The sequence below is a fragment of the Botryllus schlosseri genome, chromosome 2 (genome assembly GCF_051294905.1).
Source record: "Botryllus schlosseri isolate E-star chromosome 2, Bs_hap1, whole genome shotgun sequence".
NCBI lineage: Eukaryota > Metazoa > Chordata > Ascidiacea > Stolidobranchia > Styelidae > Botryllus > Botryllus schlosseri.
The window spans coordinates 17,070,709-17,088,423 of NC_137237.1; the positions used below are offsets into that span (position 1 = coordinate 17,070,709).

Genomic DNA, 17,715 nt, shown 5'->3' on the forward strand with positions numbered 1-17,715 from the left:
CAGTCAGAATTTCTTCAGTTGCAAGCATGCAATCCCATTTGTTCATGAAATCAGCAAGTTTAGTCAATGTACATATTTAGATATTTCATACGGGTTATTGCCTAATAAACGCAATTCTATTGCCTAAAAATCTGTGTGTAATCAAATACAGGATCACGACTAATTTGATTTAAATGATTTCTAATCCATTATTGCAAATGCTATGACAGCTACTAGTATACAAAGGCTAAGGATATCTCCTTGGACATTGATAACATAGTAAGCATCATCTCGTTTGGTAGGCCTACAAATATTTGCCATTCCTTAATAGAAATTGACTGTCGTACAATGGAATGCCTGCTCATTTTCAGATTTCATAATATATTTTTACGTCTGTTAAATCTTACAAGAAATATTTGAATGGGAAAAAATCTATGACAATGGTTAAACTTATTGCTATACCATCTGAAGCCCTCATGGACGACGAAATACGGCTGGTTGTTACAAACTTGAAGTCACACCAGAACATTACTGTAGTTGTAAATGTTACAGGTGCACGCGGAGATAACCATCACAGTCACGCTCATTATGAGGCTGACAATTTCGGAACGGTTGACATTAGTCGAGATGAAAGCAAAGGTGGCTCGTACACGGGAATATTTTCTATGGGCCTATTCTGCACAATGACACCGTCTCCATTAAACAAGCATCATAATTGTGTTCGACCAACATGTAACATACAATGAAAGTATTCATAAGGAAAGTCTGTCGAAAATTGTTGTTGAAAGGAGGTATAAATCTACCGGTGTGAAACGCGAGATAGTGCGTGATGGGCGTCTACGGGGATCTCTGTTCATTCCAGAAGGTGCTGGACCATTTCCTGCGGTCGTTGACATATTTGGGGCAGGTGGACTGACGGAGTTCAGGGCAGCTTTGCTGGCATCGAGAGGTTTTCTGACATTAGCTCTTGCATTTTTCGGGTATGAGGACCTGCCTAAGACACCACAAGATATAGATCTTGAGTATTTTGAAGAGGCAAAGAATTACTTGATTGCTCACAAGGCTTCGCGAATAGGAGGAATTGGTATCGTTGGTATATCATTGGGTGGTACAATTGCCCTTGCAGTCGCCTCTTACATTCCGGATTATAACTGCTGTGTAACGATTAATGGCCCGGTTTTTGCCTTCAACTTTAACTTGCGCTACAAAGGCCGAATGTGGATTGGGGCAGTACCTGATATGAAAAAACTGTACATTGAAAACAATGGGGCCAATGCTATCAATATGCTTGATGATTATTTAACTATGCCGTTAGACAGTAATTCAATTATGGAATTTAATAAATCACAGAGTTCTATTATGTTTATCTTCTCCGGGGACGATAAAACGCTAAAAGCATATGACCATCAGAAAATGGCTGAAAATATACTCAGCGGTTCTAGTGTCGACTATCGTATCATTGCGTATAGTGGGGCTGGCCACCTTCTAGATCCTCCATTTAGTGCACACAGTCCTATGTCATATAATATGGCCATTAGGATGACTCAACATTGGGGAGGTAACGCTGCACAACATTCTCTTGCTCAGAGTCAAGCTTGGTCGGCTATACTGCAGTATCTCAGAGAAAAACTCCAAATGTATAAATCTAAACTTTGAATGAATTGGGCAGCCTGTCACATTTGAATCAAGGATTTTTCTAGTCATGCTTTTACTGATTTTTAATATAATTCATGACATACTAGTCAGCCCTCAAGTTTACCAGACCACGACCTGACATATCGATCCTTCCGTCACATGCCATCTCATTTTCTCACTTGTCTTTTACTTTTCGTTTAGTGTGCATGCCTTCTGTTTACATAACCTAGGCCTAGGGCAGTGGTTCCCAACCTGTGGTACGCGTACCACTAGTGGTACGCGAAGGTCTTCCAGGTGGTACGCGAGTAGATTCTGTTTATTTTTTCGACCAAAGGAAGGTATTAGTTCAGGTGGGTTTGATTTTGAATTTTTTTGACTAGTGGTGAATAAACAATTCCATGCATCTCATCAACCCGGGCTGATAATGCCTAGTTTAATGAAATTTGGTATTAGTAGGGCTATTTTTTTACAAAATTGAGCGTTAAGTCAAAAAATTGTCAAAATTGTTTACAAAGTCAAAAGATTTTTGACCCCTCCATTTCGTTTGTATCGTAGATTTGATACTTTAAAGCTTTAAGCCTACTTTATAGGCCTACCGTTGTAGGCGGCCCATTGTCTGCTCATCGTGGATCATAAATTGTCAAACGAAACGAATAGGTTGTCAATTGACATATGGTGTTATTCTCAACGTACCGTAATATCCTAACTGAAGCAAGACTGCTTGGGCATTGCATGGATATTTTATCAAGAAGCGCATGATGAATAGGCCTAATTGTGATGTATGACGTGTATGACAACATTGTCAGAATGAAGCACCATGGTGGGTCACCAGCAGTGTACGCACAGTTTCAGTGTTGTCAACCAACAACTACTGCTGTTAAACGGTAGGCTATTTTTCCATTCTTGGCAAGCTACTTAGTAAGGACAGACAATTTTCACCCGAGAATGTAAGAAAGTATGTTTCGTCGTTGTACTACAACAAATTTTAATTAACTCCTCCATAATACGTGGTGTAACTACTGGGTCAGATATCGTTAAAATAAAGTTTTTTCATGTCAAAATTTGTCAGTTTTTAAGTCAAAAAGGCTTTTTCAGGCCATACTACTTCGTAAGGACAGACAGTCCTTACCAAAATTGAATATAAGTAGTACAATTTTAACATTATGTGCGAAAACACCTAATTTGCGTACGTGAAGTCAAAATTCGGTCAAAATTCTCCAAATTTTTAGGTAAAAATCGCCCTACACCCCACATAGGCCAATTACGGGATTATGACGTCATAAATGGTGAAAACATTTTTACCGCGTACGTCGTGCGTAAATTATGTAGGTGGTACGCGAGCACTGCATAAAACCTCGAAGTGGTACGCGGAAGGAAAAAGGTTGGGAACCACTGGCCTAGGGGGACGGTGGGGCGTCTGATTTCCAGAGGTGGTCAGTAACGAAGTACTTCTACTTTTTGGAAGTACTCAAGTAGTTTTGCTCTACTTCTGGTACTTACTCAAGTAGAGTTGATTTTTGCTACTTCTACTTCATAATATTTTGTGATCTACTTACTTACTTTGCGCCATTTTCAGTTTGATAAGTAGAAGTAGTGTAATCCCCCATACGAAAGATAACCTGAGGAATTTCGGGGCAGTTTTCACGGAGTACCAACATTTAATATTCATAAAAGTCAAGTAAACCCCAGAAATTTTGTTGCTCTTCACGCACAGTAGTTATGGAGTGACGTATATGTTTTCACGAAAGTATCAGTCAACATAATTTAGGTACTGGATTGCTTATGGTTCTGCTCACAACGCATTGTCGCCCATATCAAATATTTCATCACAGTAAATATGGCCCACCATAACGTTTGAAACTACCGTTTTGCAATCTAGCAATTACCTATCCTATCGTTATCTAACAGCCCATGACGTGTCCTGCTGATCTGGAAAATCCGGCTTTTTGGAACGTTACACCTGTTTTAGTAGATCACCTTTGAAGCTTTATGGACAAAAGACATGAAATATATTTCCCGCTTTTTAGTAGTGCTATTTGTATTTCACTTTCAATTCTGAGTATGTTACTCGCGGTATCATACTTTGAGTCCTAATTACTTTCAATCCTTTTGTCTGCAGAACACACATGTTGAAGCATAAAAGCAAGTGTAGTAATAATGCCTCTAATTTCCGAAAAGAAAGCTACACTAAATATAGAGTTTAAGATCCACAATATTTATTATTAACGTATACTAGTCGTTCAAAGTGTTCAAACCGTATCCGATACAACTTCTCCGTATTGCTCTTTGCCTAAACTTGGGGCCCTATAATATGGGGTAGGGTGCCATGTCATGATATTCTCTAAAATGGGGTCTTTTAGTAAACAAAGGGTTGGTATCGCATTTGCGTATCAATACTATAATTTGCATCCCACGACGCGAAAAAAAAATTGTCGAAAATTGATGCCTCCTGGGATGGATCAATACGAATCAAGCTCTCTGCACCTTCCGCATAGCTCAATTTGCAGCTTTTGACAGTCCATGCAGACGAATTAAAAACTACTTACTTACTTGAGTAGATTTAAAGTCAGTCAATTCTGCTTCTACTTCACGTAGTTTTTGGTTGCTCATGGAATAAGTACTTCTACTCGGACTTGAGTAGATTTTTCCATCGCTACTTCTACTTGAGTAGCATTCTTGAATACTTTGACCACCTCTGCTGATTTCAAAGACTGCTCCAAGTCGTTTCGACACCTTCCCATCTTTTCATTGTATCACTGACTTCTGGTGTTTTTAAATGATCAAATTCCTTAAACTGATACTGGAACCAAAGGACGTAGTCAAAGATTTTACTTTTGTAATGACCACTTCGATTGACAGAAGATAGACTTGCCGAAGGCTTGACAGCCTACTCAAATGTAATGAATTCACTCATTGTCACAATAATATGATATAAATTTAGCATGGATATGGCCAATACTGACTTGAACATTTCTTGTAAGTTCATGTTGATTCTTTTTTCGATGTCATGCTTTCGACATGGATTTTTTTTCTTGTAGCCTACCGTATCTGTAATTGGAATTGAAACCACAAAGTCATGGTGAGGCTAACTGCAAATCCAATGGATGCCCTCATGGATGAAGAAATCTGTTTGGTTGTGAACGACTTGGATCCTCACCAGAACATCACTGTAGTCGCAAGAGTTACTGATCAAAATGGTGATATCTATGAAAGCAATGCATATTATACAGCTGATGATTTTGGAACTGTTGACATTTTTCGAGATGAAAGCAAAGGAGGCTCCTATACTGGAGTATCTTCCATGGGTCTATTTTGCTTCATGATACCATCGCCAGCGAATAAGCACCAGTTTACCCGCTTCATGATACGCGATGTAGTATCACCTATTCAAGTTCACTTGACTGTGCATCATGGACATCAATTACTTGAAGATATTGAGGGTGAAAAGTTTCTATCGTATATTGTAGTTAAGCGGCGGTATAAAGCAATTGGCGTGAAAAGAGCGACTGTTCGCAGTGGTCATCTTCGTGGATCGTTGTTCATTCCCGAGGGCATCGGCCCATTTCCTGCAATTGTTGATTTGTTTGGCAGTGCCGGCGGACTCATCGAGTTCAGGGCTGCATTACTAGCTTCACGAGGTTTCCTGACACTTTCTCTTGCCTATTTCTCATATGACGACCTTCCAGAACAAGTTAATGAAATAGATTTGGAGTATTTTGAAGAGGCAAAGAATTTTTTAGTCGCTCATGAGTCTTCACAAAAAGGAGGAATTGGTATTATTGGTGTATCAGCAGGGGGTACCATTGCCCTTGCTGCTGCAACATATATCAATGATTACAAATGCTGCATTTCTATTAATGGACCAGTTTTCGCCTACTACACAATGTTAAAATATAAAGGCAAAATCTGGGAACCAAAGGTACTTGACATGACAAGAGTTTATATTGAAAGCAATGGACTCGTTTTGAAAAGATGCATAGATGAAAAATTCCAAATGTCCTCTGATTGCAGCTCAATTATTGAATACAACAAATCGAAGAGTTCATTTTTGTTCATGTTTTCAGAAAATGACAAAGCGATTAATACAGCAAAGCATCAAGTCATGGCTGAGCGCTTGTTGCGGGGTTCTGGAGTTGACTACCGTGTCATTGTTTATACTGGTGCGGGTCATTTGTTAGAGCCTCCATTCTCCCCTCATACTTCTGTGTCATATGCCAAGATTTTGGGGATGGCTCAGAATTGGGGAGGTACTGCTAAATACCATTCGCTTGGACAGAGTAAAGGATGGTCCGATTTATTACTTTATTTGAGAGAGAAATTGCGGACAAATTTAGCGAAACTTTGAAGACCAGTTGTTTCAATACCATGAAGATTTTAACTCCTGTGAATCAGAAAGTCATTTCTGTATTTTTATGATTATTCAAGTGGTTTACAATTGTAATTCTGTACTTGCCTATATCTAAAATCTAAATTATTGATATCGCGACTTAGTATATTAGCAGTAAATCTGGTAAAGTTTTGAAACATTGGACAGTAATCACTGTCTCTCATGCCACGCTAATAATGTGGACACGGACTGACTGGAGGGTATGCATGGTGCCGATTTGTCGCTCAAGTCACTCTGTAAGTGACGGTATTACATTTGATTTGTATAACGTTATAATAGGGTTACCATATTTTGGAAATCTGAAAAGAGAATGCTTTTACAAAATTTTCAGACTTACAATTCTGGAGTAAAATCCGGTAAAATAGGTTAAATTTTCCCGACATTGTTGTTGGTTGACTAAAAAGAAAAAACTGGTCATTTTTCCGACTCAGTTCCAGAAATTCACACTTTTGTTGAATTCTCCGTTGATCGACTAAAAAAAAGGTCAAATTTTCGGTGCACCTCCCGAAATAGCCACCGTAGCGTTACCTCTGCTCATTTAATGTATCTCAGTCGAATTTTACCCTATATTTAACCAAAATTCTTAAAAAAAGAGGACAAAACCTAATAAAAGAGGACATTTGGGCGTCCTCTGAGGACACTTTCAAAAAAGAGGACAAATCCTCTCAAAAGAGGCCGTATGGTAACCCTCCGTTATAACCTAATGATGATAATCCTAGTTATGCACTGCTAGTGGTCTTATATATGCAATAGGACAAGATGAGTTTCCTTGTGTACCGAGTTATTTGCAATAAATTGAATGATAATTATTTTGGGGGATGGTATATATGGATTTTGGCAAGAATAGATCTACCTAGCGAAACTACATTCATTACTGTCACAGATTTATGGAATCTTAATGTTGTTGTTGTTGGCTCAAAATCAGAGGTGGTCAAAGTAGTCAAGAAGGCTACTCAAGTAGAAGTAGAAGTAGCGACGAAACAATCTACTCAAGTACGAGTAGAAGTACTTCTTCCATGAGCAACCTAAAACTACTTGAAGTAGAAGTAGAATTTCCTGACTTCAAATCTACTCAAGTAAGTAGTTGTGAAAACGATCGTAATTCGTTCGCATGGATTGTCAAAAGCTGCTAATTGAGCTATGCGAAAAGTGCCGAGCTTGATTCATATTGATGCATACCTGGAGGTATCCAATTTTCGACAGCATAAGCATTTGTCCGGATCATGGAATTAAAATGATAGTATTGATGTGGAAATGCGATACTAATCCTATGTTTACTCTAGCAGCACGTTTTAGAAAATATCATGGTATGCGGCACTCCCCCATATTATAAGGCCCATAGTTTAGTCGTACAGCAATACGGAGAAGTTGTATAGAATACGGTGTAAACACTTTGCGAGATTAGTAAACGTTAATAAAAAATATGGTGGATCGTAAAAATGCCATATTGTGTAGCTTTATTTCTGGGAATTAAAGGCATTACTACACTTGCTTTTATACTTCAACATGTATGTTATCCAAACCAAAGAACTGATATCAATTAGAACTCAAAGTATATGATGATGGGAATGGAAAATGAAATATACATACTACTTCTAAAAGCGGAAAATGTATTTCATGTCTTTAGTCCAGAAAGTTTCAAAGGTGGCATGCTAAAACAGCTCTAAAACTAAAAAAGTCTCACAGTCCCCTTTTACAGATTAGGACACGCCATGGACTGTTAGATTACGACATGATAAGTAGATGCTGAACATCAGTTTGAAAAGTTATGATGAGCCATATATACTGTGATGAAATATTTCATATGGACGAAGGGCGACAATGCGGTGTGAACGCCAACCAACGACTTAAATTATATTCCCCAATACTTTCGTGAAATCATACTGGTTACTCCGTATCCACTGAGCGCGACGAAAATTTTGGGCTTTACTAAACTTTTATGAAAACTAAATGTTGATAATCCGCGAAAACAGCCCCGAAATTCCTCAGGCTATCTTCCTGATCGGAGCAATAAACTATTTCTACTTAACAAACTGAAAATAGCGAAAAGTAAACAAACTGAAAATAGCGAAAAGTAAGTAAGTAGATCACAAAATATTACGAAGTAGAAGCAGCGAAAATCAGATCTACTTGAGTAAGTACCAGAAGTAGAGGAAAACTACTTGAGTACTTCGAAAAAGTAGAAGTACTTCGTTACTGACCACCTCTGCTCAAAATTGCATAGTACTGCTGTCAATAAAAATGACGAGACATCGATCACACTTACTATTCCATGTTCAGTTCGTTCATGCTATGACTAAAAAGTTGAATAACAGTTAATTTACACACCACTGTTGTTTACTGTTAAAAATTGTTTAACATTTTGTTTTTGTTTCTGGTAATCATGGTGTTTGTCGACTACCATGGTCATTTACTTCATTTATATTCCATAGTTGCCGACTTGTAGCACGGCCCACTTGACTTTTATATGACACCGCTTACGCGGATGAGATGGCTGAGCCTAGATAAATCTGCAACACTTACGTATAGGAATTCTGGAGGCAACCTCGAACCCGCAACCACGATTTCTCTCATGCAGAGGCAGTCAGTCAGTAGTAATCTAGCAAAGTACCTCATGTAGATTTTGCTTACTCGCACTACTTAAAGTGGACATGACAACTTCTACTTCAGATTTCTAGGCCGAGGAAGATCCTATCGTAAAACACCAGAACGTCTTGTTAACCAAATTGTTGTGCAGCATATATAATACATTCTCATTAAACCCCGACAAGGAATCTGGTGGATCCATTCGCGGAAGCCCTAGACTGCGCCCTTGCGGGCGCAGTGTTTCAAGCTTTTACTGCTATGCTGCCTTCGGCAGCTTACACCTAGAATACCTGCATTTTTACTTACTCGTTAATCGCCACTTTGGCCACTTCTGACTTCATGCCTAATATAGACACCATATGGCGGTAGCCGTTACAAGTTCGAAGAAATACCATTTTTGTTGCAATTATCCATCCAATAGTCGTGAAGATCTGACTTGCAGTTTTGAAAACTGGCGATTACCTGTCATATCATGTCTTGCCTGTCGATATCACTCGTGGTATTGATTTTACTCAGTGCCAGAAATGAATACGGTAGCAGGGTTGTAATGACTCGAGTCACGATTTTCTGATGACTCGAGTCATTTTCTCAAAATACTGAAATGACTCGAGTCAATCCGTGTATTGACTCCACTTGGACTCGAGTCATTGCGCATGAGAGAGAGAGAGATATGATATTCTTTCTCGCCTGCACCGTCGAGATGCTTTGGCGACGGAGTTGCGATACAGCCCCATGAGGTCATCTAGTCTGCGCCCCCGTTTTTTTTTCTCCTCCATGCTATCCGTGATTGCTGAGCGCCTAGCAGGATAGCTGCGGATACCATTTTTCGAGTCTTTGGTATGACCCGGCCGGGGATCGAACCCACGACCTACCGCTCGAGAAGCCGGACGCACAACCATTACACTATCTCGCTCGGTACTAGTACAGTACTAGTACCAAGTCATATGATTTGAGACTCAGACGGCCAAGACTGACTTTTCATTGTAATTTCAAAATGAAGTAAAGTAACAACACTTCCGATTTCGTCTATTGGCACTGGTACTTGAAAATGCGACCAGAAACTGCTAAAAGTGAGGAAAATTAGCATATTATAAATGCGAAGTATTCGATATCACCAAACAGATAATAAACAGTGGGTTTAACAAGACAGTAACTGGTTACTGAGTAGTCAACACAATGACTTGGACTCGAGTCATAATACCATAACTTGGACTCGACCCTCTGCTTGATGACTTGACTCGGTGGTGAAGTGGAAATGACTCGACTTGACTCGAATCAAAACTTTAAAAGTGAGAACGACTTGTGACTCGGAGCCATGTGACTTGGTTACAACCCTGTACGGTAGTGACTCTGAATATAGCAAGCTCGGACCCCAGAGTCATACAAATACTCTAGTTAATATACTAATGCTCGGAACAGTGGTTCTTGAAGATAAGTCACAACGGATATCTCATCTGTGCGATGCAACAATAATAAACGAATTTGAAGCTTTCATGGCTACAGCCGAGTCTCTTCCTGGCGATGCTAAAGCGGAACAAGCCAAGACCTCACCAGCAGTCCCCCTAAAGCAGCCTATCGATACACAATAGCCTGCCTTGGACAGCGATTACCAGAACACCAGTCACGTCCGCAAGGGCAGAAGTATGAATTTCAGATATCTTGTTCAATAATAGATAACAAACACATTGATGGAAAACGGTTTAGTATGCTCCATAGAATTTGAAAGGAAACGTAAGAACACAAGAAAACCTTTTGCAAATGTAGAATTTCTTATCGAGAACTGGCAATGAAGGCAATATAAAATTCTGTTGCCTCAACTGCAATGTTTCACTCCCTTAATGGGGTAGGTAGCAGTATAATAACAATAAGCATTGCATATCGATAACGGATACACAAACACTGCCGGTAGACTTGATCAAAGACGCAGCGAGCAAAATGCGCATAGACAAAAGGAGATGCACACTATACCATATGCTGTATGCTAGGGAATATCGACAAAACACAGCTTTGATGGTAATCAGTTTTCAATTAGCAGAAAACGCGGTTACAGAACTACACTGGACCCACACTCAGAGCGCTGATCGAACGTCGTCAGATGCAGGAAAAAATGAACTTTAACTCGACCTATAATAATGACATGATGAAAGTAGTTACAAGAGTGTGGATTCGATAGGGCTTCGAGAAGAAGATATAATAAAGGGGTCAAGTTGACATGCACTTTCCGGTAATTATTTTCAGTCCGCTGCAAACGTAGTTACGGAGATATCGTCGGGAGGATACTGTAACCTTTGTGTGAGATTACAATATCTTCGCCGTTACTTTCCATTAGCAGCAGCCTCCCTTCTTTTTGCTACGCTTTTTACCGTCCAGTCGAACGCTGTCCGCGTGTTGATCTCGGTTGGCGGCCTCGGATTTCTTGGTTTGTAAGACCTGCCTTGTGATTTCAGTGAACATCTGAAGGAAGATGGCAGTTTCAGGACCACTTGGGAACGTGCACTTCTTTTAACACAGAAGTTATAAAATAACTAGCTAGACACCAGACACCATGTTAACTGTGGTGATACAAGAGCTATTTAAAATTATCTAGAAATTATGGAGTCAACGGAAAATTATGGGACTATGGGTGCTAACACAACTTGCGTAGTGGGCCGAACTCAACCTCCAGATCGCACGCATGCTTGACCAGTCAAATGCTTTCAAAATGTTACCTCAAAATCCATTCCTTAATTTTTCACTTGAATACTTTATTATCAAGCCTATAGGCCTATAAAATATAGGAAATGACATTATATTGCGGATCACGGGGTTCTATCCCAGCAACAACTTTATTCACAAACAATGGAATTGACCAAATACAATTGGCCTATTGAATACAGTCATTAATCGCCAAAACAGTGGCTCTAACGACGATATAAGTTGGTATCTCCATGCTCCCTTTATTTCAGTCGTAATCAGGCGTTAGCCCGTGTATGCGCTGTGGGGAATACAAGAGATTCAACTGTAAATGTGACATTTGAATTTGGTTTATTCTCATATATCGCAATCCAGGTTGCTTTGGAGGGCGGCACCTTTTGAGACAAGTGATAAAGAAGTGCGACCACAGATATCTGGATTCAACATTTTGTGTAACTATTATATTCTTCTTGTAGCCTGCATATAACCGTTTTGCACTGGCATTTGCGGTTCGGTAATAACGAATTCCTGGGTTCCAAGTTCAGCGATTCGTTCCTCAACGGTGACTTGAGTGAAACCACCACACCAGAGTCGGAGAGTTATGATGTGGCCATGAATCTACTCGGCATTTTCTGTCTTTGAGGAGTTATTTAAGGGAACATTTGATATGTGCTGGAAAGTACAATTATTTTTGAATCTGCTCAGAATTGCTTCGCGAGCCGGATGAAATCATATGCATATTTGACATCCCTGGAGTATCCTATAATGTCAATGTTAAGTAGTAAGGGCAAAACCAGGAAAGCCTGTACCATATTCACCCAGTTCTCTAATCATGGCCTCGTTATTGGGTGAGGTGTACTTTTTCGGAGTGCTCAAGTAGGTGTTGCCTACTTGCACTACTTACTCAAGTGACAATGTTTGCATAATAACTGGCAAAATAGCCCCTTTACTGTGGTATCTGAATATATTCTCAGATATTGTACCAATTTAGAGAAATCTTGCAATTCTGAAAGTAGGCACCTCTGCTGAAACTATACGACACATCGGCCAAATCTGTTTTCAGAGACGACTTCGAGCACTTTTCATCAACACTTTCTACTTCCGCTTGAAGTAGAATTGGCATGACATGGAAAGTGCTACTTCAATACTGACAAAAAAGCTATCGGACAAATCGGCCACTCCAGTACTCCACTGAGCTAGGAGAGGATGTAATCGAGGTCGACTTGGGGAAATGAGTGTTGGAAATTTTCTGTAGCATGTGATATAATGCAGGCGCTGTGGTCCACCTTATAACACTGTTACAGTATAACCCTAGATCAGTGGCATGCAACCTGTTGCCCACTAATGATTGCCAGGTGCGTGGCCTGGAAAGGGAGTTACAAATTCATTTTCGTATGAGATATCTTCAAGTGGGCGAAGATAAGAGCTAAAACAACACAATCCAGAACTGCAGGTAACCTTCTTTTTATGATCACCTCTGCATGAATCAGACCAATGAATCATTTAGGGAAAATAATGTTATGGATTGGGCTGTTTACTCTCCATGCCATGATCATATCTAAAATACCCTGAGCCAGTGTGTATTTTCAGTTTATTTAGCTTACTAGATGGCCTATATTACATGCTACCACTCAATCACCCGGTGGAATGGAACAAAGATTTCAAATGAGTTTGTTTACATAATGCACATATTTTCACCTTATTAAACAAATCCAGCATAAGCAAACAGGCAGAAATATGCCATCACCGAATGCCATACATAATAGTTATTCAGCTACCCGATATTATTTGCTTATTAAATGCATCGATGAATATTAAGCCACCGCTGCGTAGTTACAGGTCATATGATTTTAAAGTAATGTGTGCGACGCCAATTATGCCACGGATTGCACCGTTTCATCTTCAATAATGCGTCATGTCACATATAGTAACAAAACCGGAGTGAAATGCCTATGCGACCGTTCGAGACACTTTATAAGTATAATTTGTCACAACAATTTCCTGAAGGTGTTGTCTACGAATGTATTGAGCACAACTGTGACTACCGATGCAGAGTGAGCAATCGCGGCAGCACCTAGCAACTAAAATATAATTGCGTTTCACATGAATGTAAAGTATACCTACGTAAAGATTGATAACACAAAAACTGATATGCTTTCTTTTAAATCCATGAATATTCTTTCCGTATACTTTACCTCTTCTACATTTTTATTTTCCTTTGCACTCGTTTCAAATAGTCTTACGCTCATTTGGCTGGCAAACTTTTGCGCGTCCTCCGTCTCGACAACTTTCTTATCGGGATCATCATCTTTATTACCCACTGTGATGGAATGTAGAAGAGGCAGTCGGTAAGATAGATCACGACGAATTTCAACCGAGAAGCATCAACAATAAGGGGGGGGGGGGGGGTAATTATTTTATTATTTTCACAGCTTTAACCGTTAGATCAGTGGTCACCAAACAAACGTGAAAGCATCTGAGGGGAGGCGCGAAGCTGCCTGAGAAAAATGACTTCTATTGAACTCGAAATGAGTTTAATTTGTGCTGAAACTTGAAAGTTATAACAAAGGCAAGATGAAGATTCCTAAGTATATTTCGATTTTAAATGTCATAATTGCGTCGTATCATCCATACACACTGATGCTAGATTTAGACGGGTACCAAGGCTTACACTAATAAGAAGATGTCCCTGAATGAAGTGTAACTGATAAGTGTGTGTAGCCGCCATTGGTTTTGATTTAGGTTGTGGTCAGGTACGTTTGAGCTAAGCTCAATCGGGGTAATAGAAGGGGTTAATTGTCAGACAAAAGCATGGTACTTACCTAATACTTTGTTTACAACATCGCAATTTTGTTCTATTTCGTGTAACCACCTTTTCACATTTACAAACGATTCCGCACTTTGTACATCATAAACCACAATAACTCCATGGGTACCTCTGTAATACCTGCAACGGAATTTCAGTCAGTGACGATTGGGTCAACTAGTGCCTGACTGCATGTAGTACGGATGCATAAAGGTGTCTGTAGGCCATTATTGGTTGCAACATTGCCTCCACCAACTTGGTCAATTCACAACAGATTCATATACACTGACACCTGCATTTTCATTAGCACTCGAGTATCAAGCAAGAAGCTTCTGGACAACAGTTGAGTATCAAATTTGGTTTACCCTGACCACAGAATAATGCAGATCACTAGCCGAGATGTAACTAATCTAACCAATGTGACTGCGCCTGTTATTGGACTATGTTAAACATAATGTTCTTATTGTCCTATATAGTATTCCACTAAAAAACACCTAAAGTTGTACAAGATCTTAAAACACTAACATTATTCATGAAATCAACCAATTGAAAATCAAAAATATAAAATCATAGTTATGGTTGAATCCTTCATGCACGGGAATAATTTGCTGACGCTAAACAATAAACTGCAATTTCATGTAGAATGAAAAGAACAACACAAAAAAATAAATTAGACATTACGTCGATGTGATTGTTCGAAAACGTTCTTGACCGGCAGTGTCCCAAATCTGCAGTTTCACTTTCTCCCCATCAATCTCGACGGTTCGAATTTTAAAATCGACACCGATAGTGGTTATGTAACTTCCTGAATGAAAAACACCTCGATTAAAAATGAAATTGTCAGAAATGACCATTGTGTTTTTATCGCTTGCATCTGCTCTTTCTGCTTCTACAGCATCAGTATTTGATACAATACAATAGTAGCCTATTCAAGTCTACTAGCCAGTAAAATTGGAAAGACCTTTTCAAGAAACTTTTCTGGTGATATAGATGCATCCAACCATGTAAATAGATGACATACAACAATAATACTCAACCAAGTACAAGTGTAGATGTCAACCAACAATAGAGTGATTTACACTACCCTCCAGTACATGAGAGAGGTCTCGTCTAATAAATACAGAAACATACTATGAAATTATGAATATATATTCTGCTGGTTGAACCGATATTTTGGGGCAATAGTTAGCTTGGAGCGATTGAACTGACATCAAACAATCGAACATTAGGCCTGTCCATTATAATTTGAGACTGTTAAAAATACATGTCGTCAACAGGTATGACCGTAAAGACAACTGAGTAAGGTCAACGGGACTGTCTAGTCACAAATTACATGACATTAGTGCCCATTGGGTGTACAATTTCTTGCATGTTCAAATTGTTGCTTTCAATTTCAATCCCAAACCACCACAAAGTTGGAGAAGGCAATTGAATAGGAGACTGACAAACAACAAGTTGAAGAATTGGAATTTATAAACAGCCCACCTGAAAAGGTATTGTCAGCGAACCTCAGCAGCAAGCTGCTTTTCCCAACACCTGGAAAACACGGAGAATATGCAAATGAATGAGAAGAATGGTGATCTATTGTACATATACCACAATATCAACTATAAATTACGATAGAGCATTGCATACACTAATTATGGTAGCCTACATTATAGTTTAGGCCTTACGTAAATCGCCTATAATGCTCAACGTTTTATCAGCTGGAACGAGTGATTGCCGTACGAATCATCATGACAAAGTGTCACTTTGCTACTCATCAATGGTATGTGTACAACTGTGAATAGTCATACGTGGGAACAGGTTCCAAATGATGCGGTTTGCATGTAGAGATGATTCAATGCATCATTGTTGCTCATGCTCACATTTTAGGTAGGCCTATAGTATATACGGTATTATAATAGAGTTGGATGCCAGAGAGTGATCGCACAATGCACCGAGTAGGCTACATGCCTCAAACCCGAAAATCAAAAACTTGTGGATTGCAGCATGAATAGTTTATGGATGGTATTATTCTTCACCAGTACATCACCAGTACATGAATATATTAATTTATATGCATCCACTGAAAAAAAATAATCACCAGTTTATCTAGTGTGGCCCAATACGCCTATCGGGATGTGCTACTTTCACTGAATCACAACAGAGGCTCGTCCATAGCGATGTCTTTTGCACATGTGGGGTATTGACATGATCATTGCATCATAATAATCTATATTGGTGCACTTAAAGTTCAGTCTTACAAGGCAGAACCCCCAAGGATAACATTTTATGTAGATAAGACCAAATGTCTCAATCTTCAAATAGTTCGGGCATGCAGATGCTTGGTCATCATAATTGCTGAAGATTAGTCACATCACATTCACACAAAACAAGAGACAATTGTTGGCTGATGATAGCGTTTTTTACTGCCATGCTACATTTCAAATACATGCTCAAAACTCGTTATTGGCATTAAGACTACACACAGAATTCCATATCACTTTCATACACACAACCCTAATTTATTCTTACATTAAGAATGTGATCACTTTTGTACAACAACATAGGCTAACCGGATTTAGCACCTATGGCTCTGACTTAACCAGAATGCCATCTGAGCAAGATCTCAAAATAATTATAATTGTTAGAAAGATGACAACGGTGCGGCACTGACATGACAGTTTAGGACAAATCAACTCGTGATGCATGACATGTATGAGGAAATTAGTTGATAATTTTGACAATAGTGCCAACATATGAACGGGTTTAAATGCACCACCATAACACCAATAAATTGGGATGGAATCATTATGTTGTTATTGTCGTGGTGTGTGGGACGGGTGTTTCATAGATTAGGCATCCTTGCCATCACTTTTGAATTATAGACAAATAACAGTGTGCAGGACAGTGTAGGTTAATATACTGTAAGCCTGGCCTACATGCAATAACAAGGTACATGCTATTAGAATGGAACCGAGTACAATTGTACCATAGGCTATTTATATATTATGCACAAACTTGATGCAAGAAGTGGTCAAGCATTTTACTTCATTCTATACACATCATCTCATGATCTTAGTTGAATTTAGACGCTTCATACGATGGTGGATACTTAATTTGTAGTAAGCAGTAGGATAAATTGAAGCATTGATTCACAGAAATCAACCCAAACAACAGCTATTTTAGTGTGCATAAGCATAAGGTTGCTGTCGTCAAGAGTAAACTGCATTAATACTGAGCCCCCATGGCGCAGTTACACAGTTAAATAGTATTGTAGTTATAGGAGCGATAAATTAGTACGTGATATGAAAGACCTCAAATTATCCTTTAATTTCAGGTTCAGAGTAGGATCCATCATGTTTGGGACCGTCATCAAGAATCCTCATAATGCAGGGCACAAGCTATATTTCAAATGAACTTACCGCTGTCCCCAATAATCAGCAATTTGAAAAGATGATCATATTCCCTTGCCATTGTCCAATCACAACATTCAACACGTGCTCCAACAAATACTGTGACAGATAAACCACAGCCTATTTTACCATAAGCAGACTTGATAAATACTGTCAAGGAATATTTGAAGAGCTTCTTGGTGCGTACAGAACTTCAATATACAATTGCATAGTATATTCATATTGAAATGAGCCTGAATATTTTCGGCTGA

General features: G+C 39.1%; 2 protein-coding genes and 1 pseudogene across 3 annotated transcripts; 2 read left to right on the forward strand and 1 right to left on the reverse strand.

Moving 5' to 3' along the window:
• The first annotated feature begins 1 nt into the window (after position 1).
• LOC145433875 (acyl-coenzyme A amino acid N-acyltransferase 2 pseudogene) lies at positions 2 to 4,634 on the forward strand (annotated as a pseudogene). Its single transcript, XR_013913216.1, has 2 exons — positions 2 to 1,854; positions 3,061 to 4,634. The product of XR_013913216.1 is annotated as an acyl-coenzyme A amino acid N-acyltransferase 2 pseudogene (transcript).
• Positions 4,635 to 4,690: 56 nt separating this feature from the next.
• On the forward strand, positions 4,691 to 6,811 carry LOC145433873 (acyl-coenzyme A amino acid N-acyltransferase 2-like). Its single transcript, XM_080311128.1, has one exon. It carries the CDS (start codon positions 4,691 to 4,693, stop codon positions 5,957 to 5,959), a length of 1,269 nt encoding a protein of 422 aa, XP_080167254.1. The 3' UTR covers positions 5,960 to 6,811.
• Positions 6,812 to 10,229: 3,418 nt separating this feature from the next.
• LOC145433902 (ras-related protein Rab-35-like) lies at positions 10,230 to 17,616 on the reverse strand. Its single transcript, XM_080311156.1, has 6 exons — positions 17,474 to 17,616; positions 15,552 to 15,602; positions 14,748 to 14,871; positions 14,083 to 14,207; positions 13,456 to 13,580; positions 10,230 to 11,041 (listed from the first exon to the last, which is right to left on the reverse strand). Exons 1-6 carry the CDS (start codon positions 17,523 to 17,525, stop codon positions 10,913 to 10,915), a joined length of 606 nt encoding a protein of 201 aa, XP_080167282.1. The 5' UTR covers positions 17,526 to 17,616; the 3' UTR covers positions 10,230 to 10,912.
• Positions 17,617 to 17,715: the final 99 nt, after the last annotated feature.

Coding starts and splice junctions, on each gene's coding strand:
- LOC145433873 (XM_080311128.1), top strand. CDS start 4,691: ATGGTGAGGCTAACTGCAAATCCAATGGATGCCCTCATGGATGAAGAA.
- LOC145433902 (XM_080311156.1), bottom strand. CDS start 17,525: ATGGCAAGGGAATATGATCATCTTTTCAAATTGCTGATTATTGGGGAC. Junction 14,872..15,551: donor CGCTGACAATACCTTTTCAG/GTGGGCTGTTTA, acceptor TTTTTCATTCAG/GAAGTTACATAACCACTATC. Junction 11,042..13,455: donor AAAATAAAAATGTAGAAGAG/GTAAAGTATACG, acceptor ATCTTCCTTCAG/ATGTTCACTGAAATCACAAG.